The following is a 20,835-nucleotide window of genomic DNA, read 5'->3' on the forward strand; positions in this document are numbered from 1 at the left end:
TGGAAGACTTTAGTAGTTTCTGCTGGCATTTAAGACTGCATAATTAGTGGACAAATACCAAGGAGATCAGAGGTGTATAGGTCTGACAACAAAGTAGTGTGAATAAAATACTCTCTTAAATAATGACACTTTTTTTAATAGGAAAAATGACCTTGCTCATTTGACATTTTGATTATTCAGCAGAGATGCTTTAATTTTTAACCTTAAAAGGAAAAATAAAATCTTCAGTGACTCTTATGCTACTGCAATATATTCTTCCCAATACTTTTTAATCTTGCTTGCAACAGAAACACCTGTTCCTGACCAAATCACAAAGGCTGCTGGTCTACTGCATCTTAAAGACTTATGTTTTGTGCAAGGATTATTCCCTTGCATCTGTCACACAGAATGACTGGAAAACCTGTTGTAGCTAGCCATTATTGATGCATACCTTTGTTTCAGATGCCTCATAAAACAAAAAAAAGTAAAATCTGAGATTTTCCAGTAGAAAACCATGCAGGCTGAGTCAGTGTTATAAACAATTTAAAAATCCCACCAAGTTTTTATAAAAACACAGCCTTTAAATATTTTAGTGTTTTTGCTGGAAAAAATACATCTTATGAAGACTTAGATATAAGCAATAACAACTAGTTTCTTAGTGTTGTTGAGGTGGGGTTTTTTAAGTTCTGTAAATTAAGTGCAGGGTCCTCCTAAACAATAACTTGAAATGCAACAGGAATGGGATTTTGTTTTTTGTAGTGGTGACAAGCTTGAAGTCCTGTTAAGTAGATAAAACATTACTGAATTTTGTGTTTTTCTGAGAGATGCACAGAGTATTAGAGGAGGGGTTTTTCTGCGCACAAAGGGGAAGACTGGTGAAGGATCCTGAAATACCTGGAGACCTTAAGGGACACCATTTCGGGTGTCCTTGACATCACCTTCTTGGTAAAGGGCTGTACTCAAGAATGCATCAAAACAAATGCATTTTCCACTCGTCTTTGGAACCTAACGTGAATGTGTCACAGTTTGACTGTGACTTACTTGCTGTAAGACTGGGGTTGCACTGTAATTTTAGGATGCTTCTCATGAAGACTTAATCACAGTGGCTCCTTGTATAAGAGAAGGTTTGAACCACGAGACATTTGTATAAAGACTATTGAAAACCTGTTGAAAAATTGCATTTCCTGCTCTGTTATGTTTGTTGTTGTTTTTTTAAAGTTTCTCAGTTTGATCTAGCAAGTGCAATCTCTTTGTCATCATGGCGCTATGTTTGCACTAGTCATGTCATACCAGTGTTGAAAGAACTTCATAGGAAAAGTCAAGTATGTGGGTTGTTTTCTTTGTCCTGAATGTTAGGTTAAATCATAGTGGGACTCGAGCAGGTTTTGTACATACTTGAGAAGTGAAAGTGGTTTAGGAACAAAAGCTGGAGGATTATGTTGTGAATAGGCCACACCCAGATGTCTTGGCTTAGATGCCACAGCAGGTGATAAATTTTCATGTTGTAAAACCATATAGTGTAGTTTGTGGGGTACTTTTTGAAGGGGGAATACTGTTTTGAGAACCAGTTCCTCTAGTTTTTATTCTTGAGGGTAAGTTGTTCCCATGTTTCCATTAAGTTTTATTCAGTGAGTATTTTTATGTTGTATTGTTTGGTTAGGTATGATACAAACACTTGATTAAAAGGTAAATAATACGTCTTGATTCAACTCTGCAGGAGGCAAATGCCAAAACTTCAGCTACATTAGTCACGTTGATTCCAGCAAATGTTGATAAAACATCTGTATTTTGCTTTTAATCTGGTAGTTGTTTTTACATGACCTGTCTTTATACTTCTTTGAATCATTTAGCTATATGACATTCAGATGTGCTTGTCTCTTTTGCCTTTTTTCCTTTTCCAAAAGTGTCTTGTCTGTGAAGGTCAAATCTTTGTTATTTGAAAAAATACAGTTGTTCCTTTAAATAAATTATTCACTACACATGATTTTATTTAGTTAATGAAGTCTAATGCTTGCCTCCAGGAATTGAAAAATTAAATTTGTGTTCTTGATGATACTGAGATCTCCCAGGTGAACAATTGTGTATCCTAATCTTTGTCCATGTCATCTTTTGCCTGTATCTTATTGATGCAAATTAACATTACAAAGAATGGATTTGATGGTATTTTTATGAGAACAGAAAGGAACTGAAATTGGCTCATTACCTTTTCCCTCTGACTGCTGTTGACGAAAACTGATGTAAATGCTTTCTGGAGACTTATACATACACTTTTTTTATAATGATACAGAAGTTTCTGGTAATTAGGTGTGAGGTGAAACATGGGTTGTTGGGACTGTGGTGTACAAATGCCAAACATCAGGGGACAGATGTTTGCTACAAAAGAGGGTGTGTGTAATAAAGCAGGTGCCTCTCAACTTTAGCTCTTGGGCTCTGACTTCCTAATTTCAATTGTGTGTTGGAAACGTTGCATTCAGTTTACACCCCCTGAGTTACAGTCTGGGGACTACTGTAGTAGCCATTGATACTTCAGCCTGCTGAAGTCTTTTTGACTTAGAAAGATCAGATCAAGTTTTAGAGCAGCTCAGGTCTCTTGAGTGAATGTGTAATGGGCACTCTTTCAACTGGGTAATTAGGGGGAAATTGTGCAAGTTTTTTCCTCACATTACCTAAATAATTAGGTCATACTATTGAAGGCAAAAGTATGTCAAAGTATGTCACAAACAGCTCTGTATGCAATCAGAAGGTGTTAAACTAGTTTTTAAGTGTCAGAGAGTGAAGCTGATAAAATTAAAATTTTTAATTTTGATTGATTGTACAAAATGAATATGCTTCTTGTTAGTTCTGCATATTGATGTCTTCTGTTTCTCTGTTAAATAAAGCTTTTTCCCAGTTCAGGCCTGCTGTGCCACAGAGCTTGGCTAGATAACCATTCAGATTTTTAGACTGAATTGATCTCGAGTACTGATACCTGTGCTAAAAAGCAGAAGCTGGCACTGATGTTTCTGTTCAGTGCATCAAGAGGGATCTCTGTTTTTATGTATCAGACTAAAGAAACCTCACTTAACATCTTGTGCAGCTGCTGCCTGGATTATTTTTTATTATTTTTAAGGCTGAAATGACTTTCAGGTTTTATATTTTGTATGCAGCTATCTTATTTACCTGGTTTTACTGATTTTCTTGGAGTGGGGTAATTACTTTGTGGGGTTTTTTACTACTTTTTAATATATACTTCAGCAGCTGTTCACTATCATTTAGATTATTTTTTTTTTGCAAAACGTGTATTTGAAAAACTAAATACTGCAAAGGAATGTTGGAATAGAATTACAAACTCTCTTCCTACTATTTGATTAGATCCAAAGGCAGAAACTCGACTGTATATTATGGTGAATGACTTTGAATTTCATGTGTACAACCGTTCTGAGCTTTATGGACAACTTCAAGAACTGTTTGGGTTGGATCCCACAATAATTCCAGTGAAGAAAGATGATGAAAAAGCACAAGTAAATGGGAGGCAGAGAACACATACGAATCTTCAAAGGTAAATTATTATTAATTTTGCTATTTTGTTGATGCTTTGTTCTGCAAAGTGCTGAACTAATTGTGTGGTGCTTTGTTAACATATTCTCTGGGGGCCAAATGGCTGAGAGAGAAATTGCACTGACAAGCTTGACAGTCTAAATCTTTTTTCCTCTCCTCAGACTTCCTACCATAGTAATTAAATAACCTAACAAACCAAACACTCCTTGTTTAATGATCAGAGACATGTTGAAAAATCTATTTGAAGCGTAGTGTGGAAAGGGAGCATGTGTTGAAGAGGACTGTTTGCAGAATAATAATGGTATTGCTCAGTAGAATTAATAGCTTCTCAAGACACTGAACAGAAAAAATGTGAGGGTCTTATATGATGTTGGGAGGTTTTTGAGCTTTAAACTTGGGCCAGTTTCACAGTTTGTCTTTTTTAGGGACGTATGTTTGTGTATAGCTACACAAGCCTTATTTTCTTATTATATTCCTCTTTTGGGGGTACCCCAGAAAATACAGTGTGGGTTTATGAGGAGATCTTCTATGTGGCTTATGTGTAGTGGAGTCAGATGTTAAATAATAAGCCTCTCTGAATCATGCCAGGCTGAGTTATTGGCAGGATCAGAGAAGGTCTAAGGACACTTGAGTCTTTCTGCTGCTGCTAGCCAGGCCTGTACTTGTTACTGAAGTGTGTAGTGTGCTGCTGTAGATGCTGTGGCAGTCCTGAGTTTGGGTAAGGGCTGTGCTTCTGAGCCAGTCTCCATTTTTTTCATCTTACACCCTTATTGACAAATGCAGGAAGAACTTCTGCCTGTGGGGAGGATGTGTCTTGGGAATTGAAAAATCCTACACCAGAAACCTAAGAGGATTGGTTTAGGAATATTTAGGACAGACCAAGTTCTCCTGAGGAAGACTTGCACAGTGCAATAGTTGAGTTAGACATGGCAGGCTTGTTTTCGACCTGTGTCAGCTCAGTACACCAGCACCCAAGGTATAGATGTGTAGGCTTCCAGCTGTTCTTCCAGGGTCTGGAGGAGTCTGCAGTAGACTGCTAGTAGGTCCCTTAGAGGAGACACCCCTGTGGGAAGGAGTATTCCCTGACAGCTCTACACTGAAGGCCTGTAGAAGGAAGGGTTGGTTAGTTCTTCTGCAGACATGGCGAAATAACAAAACCTGTTTTTTTCCTGTAGTGTTAAAGTAAAAACAGAATCTCAAGACCCTTCTTCTTCATGGAGGTCACTTATTCCAGTCATTAAAGTCAATGTGAGCACGGTAAGTGAAAAAACCCTGATAATGAAAATTTTTAGCAGTATATGCTCAAAAATTAGGCTTGCCATTCACTGTTCTTATATGTTCTTTCGGAGTTTTGGTTCTCCTTCATGCACTAAAGAAGTTTTAAAATTACACCACCAGCACCCCCCTGACACATGAATGAATCCTGTTGGTGCTGATGGAAACATGATAATGATATTCTCTTTTTTGGGAAATCTTTGTGTGTTACATTTTTTGTGGTTTCAAGAATATCGCCATATAATTAAGCTAGGTAGTGCGTGTTGTACTGTGTGTGGTGAGTTGGGTTTTTGGGGGGTTTGTCTTTTTTCTTTTTTTCCTGGCACCTTTTAATAGGGGTATTTGGGCATGTTCCTTAAAAGTTGATGTTACCTCCAAAAAATCCCAGGAAAATTGTTAACTGTTATTGAGGTGATAGGAGATGGAATATTGAGAGTTCAATGAACAAGGTAAGATTTTTATTTATGTGTGGATTATGGCCAGGATTTTTGTCCATGTTTTTTATTTGCATATGACTGGTTAAATTGTATTATTATAGATAAATATATTTAAAGTATTTTTATATATGTATATAGATAATGATTAATTGGGTTTTCTTTTTGGATTAGGGTCGCTTGGCATTTGGGAATCATTATCAGCCACAAACACTTTGTATCAACTTTGATGATGCATTTTTGACATATACCACAAAACCACCTTCGAGCCACCTTGATCAGTTCATGCACATTGTGAAAGGAAAATTGGAAAATGTTAGAGTCATGCTTGTTCCAAGTCCAAGATATGTTGGTCTTCAAAATGATGAGTATGTTTGGGGGGTTTTCTTTCCATATTATTTTTAAGAAAATGAATAAAATAATATTGGTTAAATTTCTATGACTTTATTTTTCTTAGTGTGTTTAAGACAGTTGGCATTTGGTCTTAAACTTTTTCATTTATGGAGAGAAGTACTGGTTTTCTATCTTATAGATTTTTGAGGGGATGTGTTCTGCTCTGATTAATATCCTGCATTCAATTTTTATTTTCCTTCACTCAGTTACAATAGCTGTACACACACTGACAACACTACATTTCTAGGATAAATGCAAAGTTTAAGGTGTTGACTTCTGTAGAGTTGATTTGCGTGTGGTTTGGAAAACATATTTCAAAAATGGGCAAAAGCTGCACGATATTTTCTGTAGTATAAATCATGTTATCTTTTGAAGACAGATTGCTGATCCTTTCACCTTGATGTATTCCACAAGTGAGATTTTGTAGCTTTCACAAACTGAATGGTACTAAGGAAGGGTGCCTGCATGAAACAATTTGACAGTAGGGTTCTCGTTTTATTACACTTAAACCAGCAAGACATTTATGTTCATACTGTATTAACATTCTTGATTTACATGGTATGAACATCACAGACAGAGTTTTCTGCATTATCTTAATGCTTACAGTGTTATGTATTCAATAGGTAATTCAGACAAACCTGCTGAATTTCCAAGTGTTTCACAGCTGTTATTTGCTCAACAAAAAATAAACAATGTATGCTATCCTTGGACAATTGTGTGTATAAGTATATGTTAAATTGTTATGCCTGTTTAATACCTCCTAAGCAACAATATCCAGAGAATGAATCCTGGTCCTTGGAAATGAACTGTGCATTATTTAACTGTACCTTAACTGGCTTTGTATCAGCCAAATACTGTCATTTATAATATGCCTTTATATGTTTTCAAATAACATTCTGGGCGTGTGTACAGCCTGTTACTCTTCCAACATGACGACAAAGGAAATTTCTCCAATTAATATTGAAAACAAACAAGATTAAAACAAAATAGCATTAAGATACTCAAATGATTAGCTTTTCCTCCTCCTTCCGCTAGGTTTTTTCTTTTTGTGCTGTTACCATCCCTACTGCTTCTGATGGCTGAAGGATGCCACGTGTGCAGAAAACATGTGCCCTAATTTACTGGGTAGATTTAACAAATGACCCCGTTCACTGGAAACTGGGAATGTTTGAATTTTTAGAGCCTGCCCTCTTATCCTTCTTTAGCTTAAAAATTAAACTGAGTGTCTAACTTGCAGAAATTCCGTCAGGCAATGCCCATATGAAATACAGCTAAGTGACTTGGTGAAATTTGTAACAGACTGACTAATTGATACAAACATCAAGAACACACCTTGAAAACTGTATTATTATATTATAGGCAGACATGACAATACTTCCACCACTTTTTGCAAAAAAATCCTCCAGAACCTAGGGGAAAAAAGTAGAACTCTGCTAGGAAAAACAGATCAAAACAAAATGAGTTTGTTTGTCAGCAGGATCAAAGTGGAAGTTTAGAGTAGATATCAGGAAATATTTTTTAATGATAATATCATTATACTTTATTGTCACTGTAGAATTATTTTTGCAGATGGCCTGCAATGAGATTTCTAGGGTTCTACCACCTCTATCAGCTAAGTCTGTTAAGGTCTAACTATTGCTGCTGAAGGTGGGTTAGACAGCCTCATTAGGTACCTTCCTTTCCCATTTTCTGTGGAGGAAGTTTCTTGTGTCCTTTAATACATACAAATAAAGCTGTTGATCTTAAATCTAAATTGTTTCTGCTGTCTGTTTCTGACCATCCTAGGGCTTCTTTTCTTGGCTGCTATGTTGTGTTTGTTATGGCCTGTGATGCTCTGATCATGTAAAATGATAAGGTGCTTCAGTCATCTACTATATATTTTTCATGTACCAAATTAAATAACCAAAAGCTAGCGAAAGCAGGAAACAAACAAGTGACAAGCCATGATGATGCAGAAGAGAACTTTGCCCTTTGTGGAAAAAAAAAAGCCCTGCACTTTATGGGCAAAAAGTTTTATCGAAGTGTAGTGAGTTCAGAGAGATCAGAGCAAGAGCATAAAAGAAGAGTGTTTTATGGAATGTGAAGATGTACACTTAAAGAACTGGAGGAAAAGGACTGAAGAAGATGTTTAGCTGCCAGATCAGATTTTTATAGTTTTTTTTCTCCACTTCCACGTAGTGTAGGACCTCATAGCTCTCCTCCATAAAGTGGAGTATGGCAAAGGTGATGAGGATGGCACAGCAGTGGGTGCTTGACATGAGGATTTGGCTGGTCTGTCAGCTCCTTAAACTCCCTTGTAGATATTTCTTTCCCACAGCTAAGTGACTGTTTCTTTTAGGGCATGGACTTAAGTAAAATCGTCCATCTTGGAGATGGCTTAGCTCAAAAATTCCTTGTAATTCTATATAAGGTAGTGTTTTAGTTGAAAACAAAATAATTAATTATTCTAAGTCAGTGTACTTAGATGCTATTAGGGAGGCAGAAGGAAACAATTGTTAAATCTGCCCTGTGCCTTCATACTTGACAGTATTTTTTAGTAAAAGCTAATTTAGCTTTTCCAATGTATTTCTATAGGCTTAGTTAAATCTGTATGAAGTGTTTCAAGACCTGAGCACTCTGTGCTGTCAAAGAAAGGAACACACTTCATGTGCAAGGGCTGCAGTATTCTGTGTTTCATGGAACAGAACACACACTGGATTGAGCAGCAGGGGGTAAGGACAGTGGCTGATGGACATTTATGGTGAAGCACTGAGCTGCTCAAATGAGGTGCAGCCTTTGCCTGACAACGTGCCCCACTGAGGGAACACTCTGTAAACATCAAATGATTGTGTTGGACATAGGATTTACCAGCAGGAATGTCTGGCAGGCAGTACAAGGGTTCTCCATCTGCTGTCTTCCATATTTTCCAGGCTGTCCTGCATTTGAGCTGTGGTAAAATGGACAAGTGCTTCTAGCAGCTCATACTTTTAGACTGTGCATTTCTGTCATTGGAATTTTCTTTTTTGGTTAAAAGATGACAATTTCTAAATGTAGCAAAACTGTTTTTTGCAGTAGAAACAGAATTTTCACATGATAATATTGTTACTACTATACAATTATATTATGTAAATTAATATGTGTTAACACTGCAAGAAAGGGATTGTAATATACCAATACGGTAGTATTAGGAGAAGTTTTGCATAGCAGTTTTATCACAGATGATTTTATATTGAGGGAAATGATATTAAGTAAGAACGGCCCTTTTTTTGCCCTTTTTTTTTTTTTAACTAATGGTCTAATTACTGAAGATGTCTTGTCCCTTTGGTTTTGAGTGCTATTTTAGTAAGCAAATTAGCAGGTGAAAGAAAAATATAGGACAAGGAGAAAGGAACTCTTGATGGAACAAAAAATTAAAAGCAAAACTTTGATACTTGGTTGTAGCTTATAACACCTGAGAAATGTCTTTGTGGAGAGAGAAACTTGGTATCTTCATGCTTGATTAAACTTTTAAGTTACTTTATGTAATGATATCAACAATATAGTGATCGAGTACGTTTTTCAAATCAGGTCCATGTAGCCTAGCAATATGACAGCTTCCTTTTTGATAAGAGACTTGAGACCAGATAGACTTGAATATTCACCGTGTTTGTTTTCAGAAGCTAATTTAGTCTGAGGTAGCAGATAGACCAGGAATCACAATGTGATTGGAAGGGAAATGGAGGAACTGAGTTTATAACCCTACTTCAAATTTAGCTTACAAATGGCTCTTTTTGGATGCTGTGGTGCGGCCTTGGTACTTGGGTTGGTTCTGTCCAACCTTCTGGTAATGTGGCAAGACTGATTCCTAACAGACAGAGTAGGCTGTGGCTCTTGCAGACAGCCTTCAGGCAAGACCAATGTAGACACATGGAGCTGGTGTCTTGGGATCACATCAGCCTTCCTGCTCAGGTACCACACACTACATCTCCCCTGTTGGTTCACTGGAGACAGGTAGTAGTTATGTTAATGATTGCATGGTTAAATGTGTGCTACTAATAAGCTACAAGTGAGCCTGACCCGTTTAATCTCTTCTATTATGCTTAGTATGTTTCATGTAAATTACTTCAATTCATAAAGACTAATCTCAGTGCATTGCTTCTGAATCTTTACCTTTGCACTTTTTTCCATTGCAGACCTCCGAGGCTGATGGGTGAAGGTTTTGTTGTAATGCAGTCCAATGATGTTGATATCTATTACTACATGGATGAACCAGGTACCTTAAGTTACACACAAAGATAAAATTTTAAGGAATTTGAAGGATATTTGTTCATTTAATTGTCTGGACTTGCTAGACAATTCAATTTCTTTTTTTTATGCTGAAAAATCTCTATGCTGAAAAGGTTAGTGTAATGTTTTGGAGCCAATAAAAGCATTCATGAGTATGCTTATGAAGGCTTAAAAGTTATCTGTTCTGCAAATGAGAAAAATTTCCACTGAAACCAATGGGACAGACTTCATATGTTTTGTATTCAGAACTGAGTGAAATTCTGAGCTGCTTTCTTTTTAGTGGTTTTTCTCAGTTTTCTAGATTGTTTCATGTAAGAGGCTTGTGGAATTCCATAGCTGAAATAACTATGTGTAGAACTAAAGTTTTTATCAATGGGTAGTTTTATGGTTATGTAGGCATTTTGTCAGAGGTGCCTTCCACAAGGCTGTATACAACATCAAATCAATATTTATTCTTGAAGCAAGTTATGTTTTGTAATATATGTAAATATAAATGATGTAGGTCTGCAGAAGTACTTCAGGAGTGGGGACAATTTAGAGTCATCTGCTGGAGTTTTGTGGGAAGTTTATTTGATGTATCAATTTCTGGTAATTGTGATGGCTGTCTTTTTCACTTTAAATCCAGTGCATTATACTACCCCTGTATTTCGCTGGAGTTTTTCTTGGCTTGCAAAAGCTTTTGCTCTGACTCCACTATCTTGAACAAAGGTAACTTGTTCAATAATGGTGTATACTAGTGTAGGACAGGGGACAATTTTGGATTGTTGCTGAATGGTGGCTTGAATTTTTACTAGTAACTCTGGATCTACTGTAGTAAGTCTTACTTTTTGTTTACTTGCATTGTCTGTAGAAATGATTTTAACTTGGTTTGGAAGTAGGATACAAAGCCTGTGTTGGTAAAAAGCAAACTTTAGAGATAAAACAGCTGTTTATGTCAGCATTTCACTGACATGGGTGAGCAGCACTTCAGAAAAACCCAAGGATTTTGAGTCATGTTCTTGCTCTTGGGAGTCTGCATTGAATTGTGGCTTGGTATTTAAGTACTGTAGTGGTCTCAAATAAAACTGACATCAGGACACTTTAATTGTCTTGTGCTTACCAAATTAAAATTTTTCATGTTAATTTGAAGCAACTTCCTTTAATAATCTGTTTGTTATATTATGTAATACAGGTCTCGTACCAGAGGAGACAGACGAAAGTAATGATGGAGAAGCAAATGATGAAGACAGCAAATTACAGGATCTGCCACCATGTTGGGGTTTGGACATTGTTTGTGGAAAAGGTACAGACTTCAACTATGGACCTTGGGCTGACAGGCAGAGGTATGTTACCACGTTTTACACCTTTAGTTTTTATCTTTAATATCTATTATTTCTGAGAAAACTCTAAATTTTCCAGTGTGCAATTGCTCAAACTTGTAATTTATTTTAAGTGGACTAAGCAGTCTAAGAGTGCTGCTTCAAGGTTAGTAAATTGTTGTTTATCTTCCAAAGTTAGGATCACTCAGTGCATATTTATTATTAAATTAATAAATTACGTTCCTATTTTTTTGTGAACGAAGTAGTTTTAGAATTTACCAAATGTTACATACCTAGGGGTTTAACTTTTTGATTGCTTACCTTTAGATTTATCAAGCTCCCAGTAGTTTGTGGATGGGAATACACTGCATATAGATGAGAAAATTTTATGGAAGTCTAAATCTGGCTGTGAAAATGAGGGGGAAATGATTTATCCTTGCTCAGCAGAATCAACCACTTGATGTGGTCTCCAAATAATTTATCTTCTAGATATTTTAGTGACAAAATGTTAGGCCAGAGCTCTACTGATGTTTTTCACAGCCCTCAACGTTTTGCACAAGTATTTCTGGTAGGTGATACAACTGTTTAGAGAGTAAAGGATTGTTAAGTGAAAGTGACATAATCAGTGTCCCTCTTTTACCCTATTAATTACAGATTGATACTTGGCCTCCCTTAATTCTCCTGTGAAATTATTATGATTAATTGTCTCTTAGGAGTGTGAGAATGGCAGACCAAAGAGTAGTCATTAGATATGACTATCTTAGAGAACTTAAAATGCCAATTTTCAGAACAGTGCTTTGCTAGAAACATGAAGCCAGGGAATCATTAATGACATTTTTAATACTCCCAAGAAACTTGCTCTATGATGGTGTTGCTTTTTATAATTTTAGCTGGCTAGGCAGGAGGCAATTTGGTGCCTACTAAGAGTGCCTAGTGTTCAAAGGTGCATGACTGGGAACTCTCACATGGTACCACGGTTAGAATTTTGGAAGTTGCCCTAGTGTTCTAGAAGCACAGATCTGTAGGAGTTTTGTGGACTTTGTACTCTCAGTTCCTGTAGGGAATTCTACAAATATTCATCTTTAATACATCATGCAATAAAATCTTGGGCTTCCCCAGGATTTTTGACAGTGAGTGTTCTGTGGTGTTTGAGGGGGTTTTGCTGTTGGGTTTTTGGGCTTTTTAAATAAAAACAACAACAAAAAAACAAGCAAACCAACCAACCAAACAACTAACTTTTATGCTGTTGCAGTGATCAGCTGCTTGGTGCAGGAAGCTGCTACCCCCTTTAAAGACTGCCACTGCCTGGAGACCTCTATGAGCTGTGCTGTGTTTCACTGCTGTGGCTTTTCTTTCATGTAGCTGCATGTTCAGACAGAAGTCTGAGGAAATGTAGGCTTCATTTTACTCCCATTCTGAGGTCCTAAAGCTTCCTCTTTTGTTTATTTCTGGGCATTACATTAATTATTTATGCACAAACTAAAGCATAAACAGATTGCTTCCTGCTGTGTTTTTGTAGGGGATTTGTAAACCAAAATTTACGAATAAGAAGAAAAATATAGCTTGTTTGGCATCTGAATTAAAGTATTTTTGTTCTAAATCAGTTATGTTCTGTTCATTTCTGGCTTTAATCCAAAAGTCACTTCTTGTCATTTAAACTATTGGAGATTTCAGTAATGAGTTGGAAGGCTCCTGTGAGGAAGGTATTAAAGAAACATTTTTAACACATTCGGTGGTTGTTCAAAGACTCAGCTAACAGGAAAATAATTAATTATGCAAATAGTTGCACAAATATGTTTAAATATACATACATATTCTGTGAATAAACACAACTTTTCTTTCTTTTTTTTTTTGCCCTAGGGATTGCTTGTGGAAGTTTTTCTTCCCACCAGACTACCAAGTTATGAAAGTCTCAGAAATTGCTCAGCCTGGGAAACCAAGACAGATTCTTGCTTTTGAACTGCGGATGAATATTATTGCAGATGCCACCATTGATTTGCTTTTTACCAAGAACAGGGTACATATTGAAAACTTATCTAGGATATAAATTGTCTACTGTGATTGTCGTTTTTGGTTGTGCATGTTTTTATGTGTCTTGGGTGTTTATTACAAAGCTATGGTTTTAAAAGCTAGGCAGTGTTAGAAAATGTAGTGTGAGAAAAACCTATTCATCTGCCCTCTCAGGCCTTGAATCAGAATATCTTACGCTGTTTCTATTAGTGGTGGACTTAAGTAAACATTTGTTAAACCCAAAAGTGATGTTATTTGGTGTAATTGCACATAGATAGGTCATTAGTGATTTTTCTAAATGTAGAGAGACTTCAGTCATTGGATGCCTTAATACAGGTGTGGATAATGATGGCCAGAGACATTAAGTACACTGGCTCATGCAGTGAGCCTAGAATTAATGATGGGATGTCTTTTCTTTCTTTCAATACAGGAAACTAATGCTGTACATGTAAATGTTGGTGCTGGATCATATTTGGAAATAAACATTCCCATGACAGTAGGCGAAAATGGTGAGTTAAAGCTAAGCTTAATGAGTTTTCCTGAACAATTATCTTGATTCCTATGTGTGTCCGTGTCTTGTGTTTCTCCTTTGTGACTATGACATGTATATTCTTATATAAAGGAACAAAAAGTATTTCCGTGTATATTTCATTGCAAGATATTAGAGCATGTATGTGTTTAAATAGTTATCTCCATGCTTTGTTTGGGTTAGGAAACACACATTCCTCTACTACTAAGTAGCCTATCATTTAAGTGTGTCTATTGAAGCAGATGACAGAAACATTGTCAACTCAAAGCAGGAAGATTTCTTCAATAGGATTAGTGTAGCAGTTAAATCAGGCTGAGAAATGCATTATGAAAACTAATTTAATAGTAGCTTATTTAAATAAAAACCCAAGGTGAAGTGGAGATGTATGTGAAGTTATGGGTATGTTCCTTGTATTTACTCATCTTGCAGACTGATTTGAAGCCCTCTGCTAAATTGTTTGCTCTCTTGGTTCTTTCTTGCATATTTGAGTTTTATTCTGCAACTTAACCCAAAATCTCCAGAACCTGAGCATTTTCAGACCCAGCAAGAAAACTTCTGTAATGTCTTCTGCGTGAGGGCAAAACATGTTAAGCTTTTCATTGACGAACAGTAGAGGAGAGAATTATTATAGTAACTAATTTCTGTGATGGCATTTCTTCATTGTTAATGAACTGCTGAGATCACTGGTGAAAATTATTTAAAGACTTGCATAACTCTTGTGTCTGAATGATTATATTTTATATCTTTTGCTGGCTAGGCTATTCACCAACAATTAAAGGGCAGCTTCTACATGTGGATGCCACCAGCAGTATGCAGTACCGGACTCTCTTAGAAGCTGAAATGCTAGCTGTAAGTTTGCATTAAGCAGCACAAAGCTGCAGTCTCTAGAGGATTTTAAATAAAGAACAGTTATTTGTCTATGGAGCAGTTCTTTAGATTCTTAAACAATACATCAATATTAATTTTTTATGTATTTTTCATGACCTTAATGTGTAAAGAAATTAAATATACATGTAGGACTACGTGCATGTGTAACTTTCAGTGACTTATATAATTTATAAACCATTTAAAATGTGTTTTGAGGGCAGTGGGGGAATTGGAGTACCACTAACAAATTTTGCCTCGTTTACTATGTAGCTATGTCTTCCTGTAGGCTTTACCTTAATAAATTATTACACTCCCTAGCTCTGCTACAGAGTTTGTGTGCTTACAAGTAATTCAGAGTGCTCAAACTACTTGAGACAGTTGGAATACTGCATTATTCTTTTGTTTGCTAAGTATTTCTTTTATGCAATACTGTAATTTTGAAGATTACCTTTCTCGCTTTTTTTTCAATGACCTTATTAGAGTGATTTTTTTAATGTTTAAATTTGAGCACAGTATCAATGGTTGAAAAGTATTATGTTCTGAGGGAGTTTAGTGTATCATGAAAAGTGATGCTTCTAATGAAAACCTATGTTTATAAATTGCTTGGTATGTCTACTGCAGCAGATATATCAGAAGTTAGTAGTATACATTTCCAAATAAATGAATACACTAACACTTGACCTTCAAACACAGAGAGAAAGATTAAATTGTTAAGAAGCTAGAGAGACCTTCTGTTCATCCCAGCAGGAAAAGGGTTTTAATTATGCATCAGAGTACATGCGTGAAAACTGCTGAGCTACAGGGTCAAGGATTGTCATATTTTCAAGTAATTCTGATGCTTTAATATCTTGTTCACAGTTTCATATTAATGCCAGCTATCCCCGGGTATGGAACATGCCCCAGACATGGCAATGTGAACTTGAGGTGTATAAGGCAACCTATCATTTCATCTTTGCTCAGAAAAGCTTCTTTACAGGTAACTTCTCTAATAAGCAAGTTGCGTATCAAATTAAATACTCTTTCTTTAGAATTTCTTTTTGAATTTTGCAAAGGTGTGCAAGGCCTGATAACTTCTTTACTAAATAGGTTACGTATCAAATTAGCTCATATTTAAGACAACAATATGTTTCTGAGGACAGAGTTCTTGATGTTTTCTGTTTCCTGTAAGTGTTTAAGTACATGATATTCTTGTATTTTACTAGAAATACCAATTTTCCACCATCTAAACTAAATTTGATCTGCAGTTATGTTATGTGATTTTTAAATTTCAGATTAATTTATTTCCATCAGAGCTATAGATTTTTATGTTATTTATTAACTAGGATGTGGATTTCTCTGATATCTCTCTTTTTGGCTGATTTTCAGCTACACAGGCTCTGGGTTGTGTCCAGATTATGAGAGAGAGTACTTTGCTCCTTAGCATTTTTGCTGTGAGGAAGAATGCATGCACACAAGGCAGTGCAGCGTCATACAGCATCACCAAACTGGTGCTCAAAGTTCCAGCTGCAGTAATGGAAAGCATATAGCCCCAGCAGTACTGCACTGCTTGAGCTAATCGGCCCTGCTGGGAGGAAGGATTAATTAGTGTGGGCATCCTGCCATGCTAATGAAGTTATCCTCCTAGTGAGGCCGGAGACATTATCTGTGCAGTGCTGCAGTGTGCAGCACAGTGTGCCAGCCTACTACAACAGCACTGTGTTGCTGCTTTAGGCAGTATTACTAATCTACACATGCAGAGGATCAGAGTGGAAATCCTAAGGAAAGCAGCTGATAGTCCAGTGCTTTTAGGTCAGTGTGTAACTTTGCTACTGAACAAAACTGAACTGGAGAACTTAGTTAAACCTACAGCTTTCCAAATTAAGAAGCAGGTGAAAAATGGGAGATGGGGTCACAGCCAGTATTTGTGGATACTGTGTATTCTTCTCATTTTTCTTTTTCTGTAAAGGAGCAAACAGTTGTAAAATTTATCAAAAGTCAAAAACTTAACAGAAGAAAACTATCACTTGATTGCTAACTAACTTGTCTTTAATTACTTTACATGTGTTTAGATTTGATCCAAGACTGGTCCAGTGACAGTGCACCTGATATTTTTTCATTTGTTCCTTATATGTGGAACTTCAAAATCATGTTTCATCAGTTTGAAATGATTTGGGCAGCAAATCAACACAACTGGATTGACTGCTCTACCAAACAGCAAGAAAATGGTGAGGTCACTTGGATTTCTTTTTTCTTTGAAAGAAGAGTACATACTAGAAAAATATGTACAAAATACAGACTCTATATATAGAGTTGAATTATGAAATTTTTATTAGAGGAAGATACATTCAATGATAAATACCCATTTTACTACTGTTCATGTGCATAAACCATCTTAAAACTGTTTTAAGTTCAAGCTTACTTTGTACAAATGCATACCTTTTTTGGGGAGAGTGGAGTTTGAGATCATGTTTTAGCATTCATTTTTCAAGATCCTTTGAATCTTTGATTTAGTACAAGAGTTTTCAGAGAGCAACTGTGAGGTCTTGACCTATATTCAGTAAGCTAACTGAAAACATTCACTTGGGAATAAACTTCAGTAATGTTGGAAAAATGCCATTTGGAACTCATTATCGCTAGAAATGTCTGTTGCCTGAATAGGAGACAACACTGCTAATTGTAGACAGAACTAAGAGGTACATTTCAGAAAGCCAAAACTTTGTGCAATTTGGTTTATACATATTTCAGTGGTCTACACTGTACTTGAATCTTGTAGTTTCAGTGTAGAAAGGTGATGGATTAAAAATCCTGAAGTTGTGTTCTAGTTAAAAATAAGGTTCACTACATCACCAGAAGCCTGAGGAGCTTAGAATGTGTGTTTTCTTGTCCAAAAACTGATGTGTAGAGCAATAAAGTAGTAAGATACAATTAGTTGTTTTTATTGTCTGCTTGGAGTTTCATTGTGCTAAGTATTTTGTGTTTCTATAAAAGACAAGCTGTAGAGAGTAAATACTTTGAGAATAATTTAGTATAATGTGCTCTAAATACACAGTAGTTAAAATGACAATTCCCTACGTCATGAGTTCTTAAATATATTTTGATTATTTTTACCTGTATGTTTGGTAATTTGTCTAAGAACAAAATAGGGTGTAATTTTGACAGATTTTTTTGGTGTTTTCCTCTTCTCTCACAGTTTATCTAGCAGCTTGTGGAGAAACACTGAACATAGTTTTCTCTCTGCCTTTCACTGATTTTGTTCCAACCATATGCAATACAAGATTCTCTTTAAGGGTAAGTTATTTTCTACTCGTACCTTTTGTCTTCCAAATGTGAGATTGTGAGATAGTTTCTGTGTCTCCTTCAGTCAGGAAATTTTTAATAAATTATTTTCTGAAAGAACAATACTCTCACTTCCAGTTAATAGAATTTTTCTTTAAGTAACCCAGAGGTAAATGGTTTCTGTTGCTTATATGAGGCATCCGTTCGTAGGCTTTGTTGATTTATAGATGCACATAGAAGGAAAAATAAAATAAATTGTAAATGAATATATACATATCCTTCATACATATGTACACAATTTTAGTGTGCATATTTATGATACATACTTAGACTGTGTGTATCTGTGTATGTGTTTTATCAGTTGGAAGTCTGTTCCCGTTTATTTAGAAAATATGGAAATCTAATGTGTTTTCAAAGCTGAAAATCAAATACTGGAATGGGTACCCCCAAACCATTTGGGAAAGCCATCCTCCAGATTTTGAAGAGTTTTTGCATAATAAGTAACGATGACAGATGCAGCTAGTTCTTTCAAAGACTGTACTTCTTGTCTTCCCTAAAATAGAAGCTATCTAGTACTACTAAAAAAAAAAAAAAGCTAGTTAATGGTGATGTTAGTAATTTCGTACAATTGATAGCAAAGAAAATAGAGTTTAGTTGAGATGCAGGGTAGCCTTGTGTCAGTCACTGAACTTTTGCAGTACAGCTTGACAACAGAAGAACAGGAATGCCCCTGTATTTTACAGATTGCTATGGTGTGTTGCTACATGCAAGCTGCTGGACTTGCTAACTGTTCCAGAACTACAAAGCTCTTGGGACTGTACTAGAAGTTGGTGGGAGCTTTTGTCAGCAATCACAAGGGAAAACTGATATTTCTTGCCTCAGTTTGCCAGTAAAATGCAGAAGATGGATGGCACATATGAACATGCAAACAACAACAGCGTTGTGCGTTGAGTGTAAATTTTCTATTGCTAATGTTTGGTTTTAGGGAGAAGATGTTGATCTTCATTTGTATCTACCAGATTGTCATCCTAGCAAATACTCCCTTTTCATGTTAGTGAAAGATTGTCAACCTAATAAACTAAGCCCTGAATCTTGTATTTCTGCTGAATGTCAAAGTGGTCAGAAAACGGGCAAACCCAAATGGAGGAACATTACTCAAGAAGAGTGAGTTTGATCACGATATGTATTTATGCTTTTATATTGGCTCTTCATATTTACTCATTTTGCTTGTGATGAAAGCAAGCTTACATGTTCATGGGAGATACTTAATGAAACTAACAGAAGTGCAATGTTTCTTTTTGAAAGGGCTGGATGGGTTGAGTGCTGGACTGTCCCAAGTGTTGTGTTTACAATTGACTACTCATGGCACCCAATTTATCCTCAAAAGGCAGATGAGCAGTTAAAACAATCCTGTAAGTGTCACTCCCTTTTTTTGTTGACATGTTTCATTTCAGAAACTGCTGTGACTTGGTTCAATAGAACTGCTTACGTTTGTAGAACTGAATTTTGAACTGAACTCCTATGATGTGTGAAATGGGAGAATGCTAATCTTTATAAGGCACCAGGGTTTATTTAAAAACTGACAGTATCTTGTGATGCAAAATTCCAGAACGTGTCCCAGTTTCCTGTGTGAAAAGAGCATACTGTCTGTATTTCACTTCTCTGTGTCCTTAACAAAGTGGATCTTGTAAATGGGTTGTTACATAACATAAAATGCCACATGGTAGGTTAAATATGAAGTACGATAATTTGGCATTATTGTGTTCCTTAGCCTTTCTGAGCTGTTTTCCTTAGGGTGTTATGATGTTGTCTTATGGTTTAAATGTTTCAGTACACTATATATGAAATACCGTAACATAGTCTTTCCTTTATGGATATGAAACTCTTAGTTTTCTGAGCAATGTTGAAGTGAACCACAGCCATCATATGAGTGCTATTTAAGAAAAAAAAAAAAAAATTTTAATGTCTAAACAATATTTCTATGTAAGAAACATTCTAGAAGTATGTGCTTGCAAAAAAAAGTTATAAAGTACTTAAACACAGAGGTAAAAGTAAGTTATTTTATATGCAGAGGGAGGTATGCAGGAAGGTATGGTGTTACATAAAAGTCTTTCAGGTTGAGATGCTCGAAGCAAAATGGGAGAGTAATTAGAATAATAATTTGAATGGGCCTCAATCAGCAGGTGTCAGAAGATATGCTGGATAGCATTTTCAGGTTTTGAGTTCCAACAATTCAAATCTAAAAGAACTAAAATTTTAGAGGATGAATCAGGAGAAGTAAGATTCATCTTGCAGATGTTCATTAAGTGCTCTTGTGAGTCTGTCAGCTTGTGTCAAATGTGCATGTTTGGAATTTAAGAGCATTTACTTGTAATCGTAGCAACTGAACCTGCATTTGAAGTTTGTACATACACAGGTAATTTTGTCTGCAGCTTCCTTCAGTGAATAACCCAGCACAGTCCAGCTCACTTCTAATCTGTGATGCTGATAGAATGTTTCTTAGAGTAGTAGCAACATCAGTATTTTACTTTGAGTCAATCTCTAGAACTCTGTAAGACTCTGAGGAACAAATACGTTGCATTACAAGAGATGCAGCTTCCAAAAAAAGTGGTTATCTCACTGCAGCATTTAGCTAATCTATAACTTGTAACATAATGCAAGCACTGAGCAAGCTTTAGAGCCAAGAGTGGTAAGTTAAAGCTTGAAGGTTTTGTAGCTACAGGTGTGTGTTCGCTGTAGTTCTGTACGTGCTGGTTCTTCCAGTTAAACTGGCACTTGAAGTCTTACTCCATTGGAAGCATCAATTTTATGGAGCTTTCCCATAGAGCTCTTTACTTTCCCAGCTTTTTTCCCAGCTTTACATTCCCAAAGTGTTTGCAATTAGTATCTTCCTTCTCGTCTCCTTTCCTCACTTAAAAAAAAAAAGACAAAGTGCTTCCTTCCCTCTAACTCCAAATAAAAAGAAGGGATAGGAAATAAGATTTGAATTTCCAAACTCTTTGTGACTAGAGTA

The 20,835-nt window shown here is 36.2% G+C and overlaps 1 protein-coding gene across 11 annotated transcripts in view; it reads left to right on the forward strand.

Moving 5' to 3' along the window:
• The window catches only part of BLTP1 (bridge-like lipid transfer protein family member 1), a 115,605-nt gene that overhangs the window by 18,228 nt on the left and 76,542 nt on the right, over positions 1–20,835 (forward strand). For all 11 annotated transcript variants that reach the window (XM_051616576.1, XM_051616574.1, XM_051616575.1 and 8 more), the window contains exons 6-18: positions 3,331–3,517; positions 4,692–4,773; positions 5,400–5,593; positions 9,770–9,849; positions 11,035–11,185; positions 13,022–13,178; positions 13,602–13,680; positions 14,458–14,549; positions 15,426–15,543; positions 16,616–16,771; positions 17,737–17,834; positions 18,808–18,986; positions 19,128–19,234. In XM_051616576.1, the coding sequence (XP_051472536.1) occupies positions 3,331–3,517; positions 4,692–4,773; positions 5,400–5,593; positions 9,770–9,849; positions 11,035–11,185; positions 13,022–13,178; positions 13,602–13,680; positions 14,458–14,549; positions 15,426–15,543; positions 16,616–16,771; positions 17,737–17,834; positions 18,808–18,986; positions 19,128–19,234 (1,680 nt within the window). The remainder of the gene's footprint in view (positions 1–3,330; positions 3,518–4,691; positions 4,774–5,399; positions 5,594–9,769; positions 9,850–11,034; positions 11,186–13,021; positions 13,179–13,601; positions 13,681–14,457; positions 14,550–15,425; positions 15,544–16,615; positions 16,772–17,736; positions 17,835–18,807; positions 18,987–19,127; positions 19,235–20,835) is intronic.

Source organism: Apus apus, chromosome 4, assembly GCF_020740795.1.
Source record: "Apus apus isolate bApuApu2 chromosome 4, bApuApu2.pri.cur, whole genome shotgun sequence".
Taxonomy (NCBI): Eukaryota; Metazoa; Chordata; class Aves; order Apodiformes; family Apodidae; genus Apus; species Apus apus.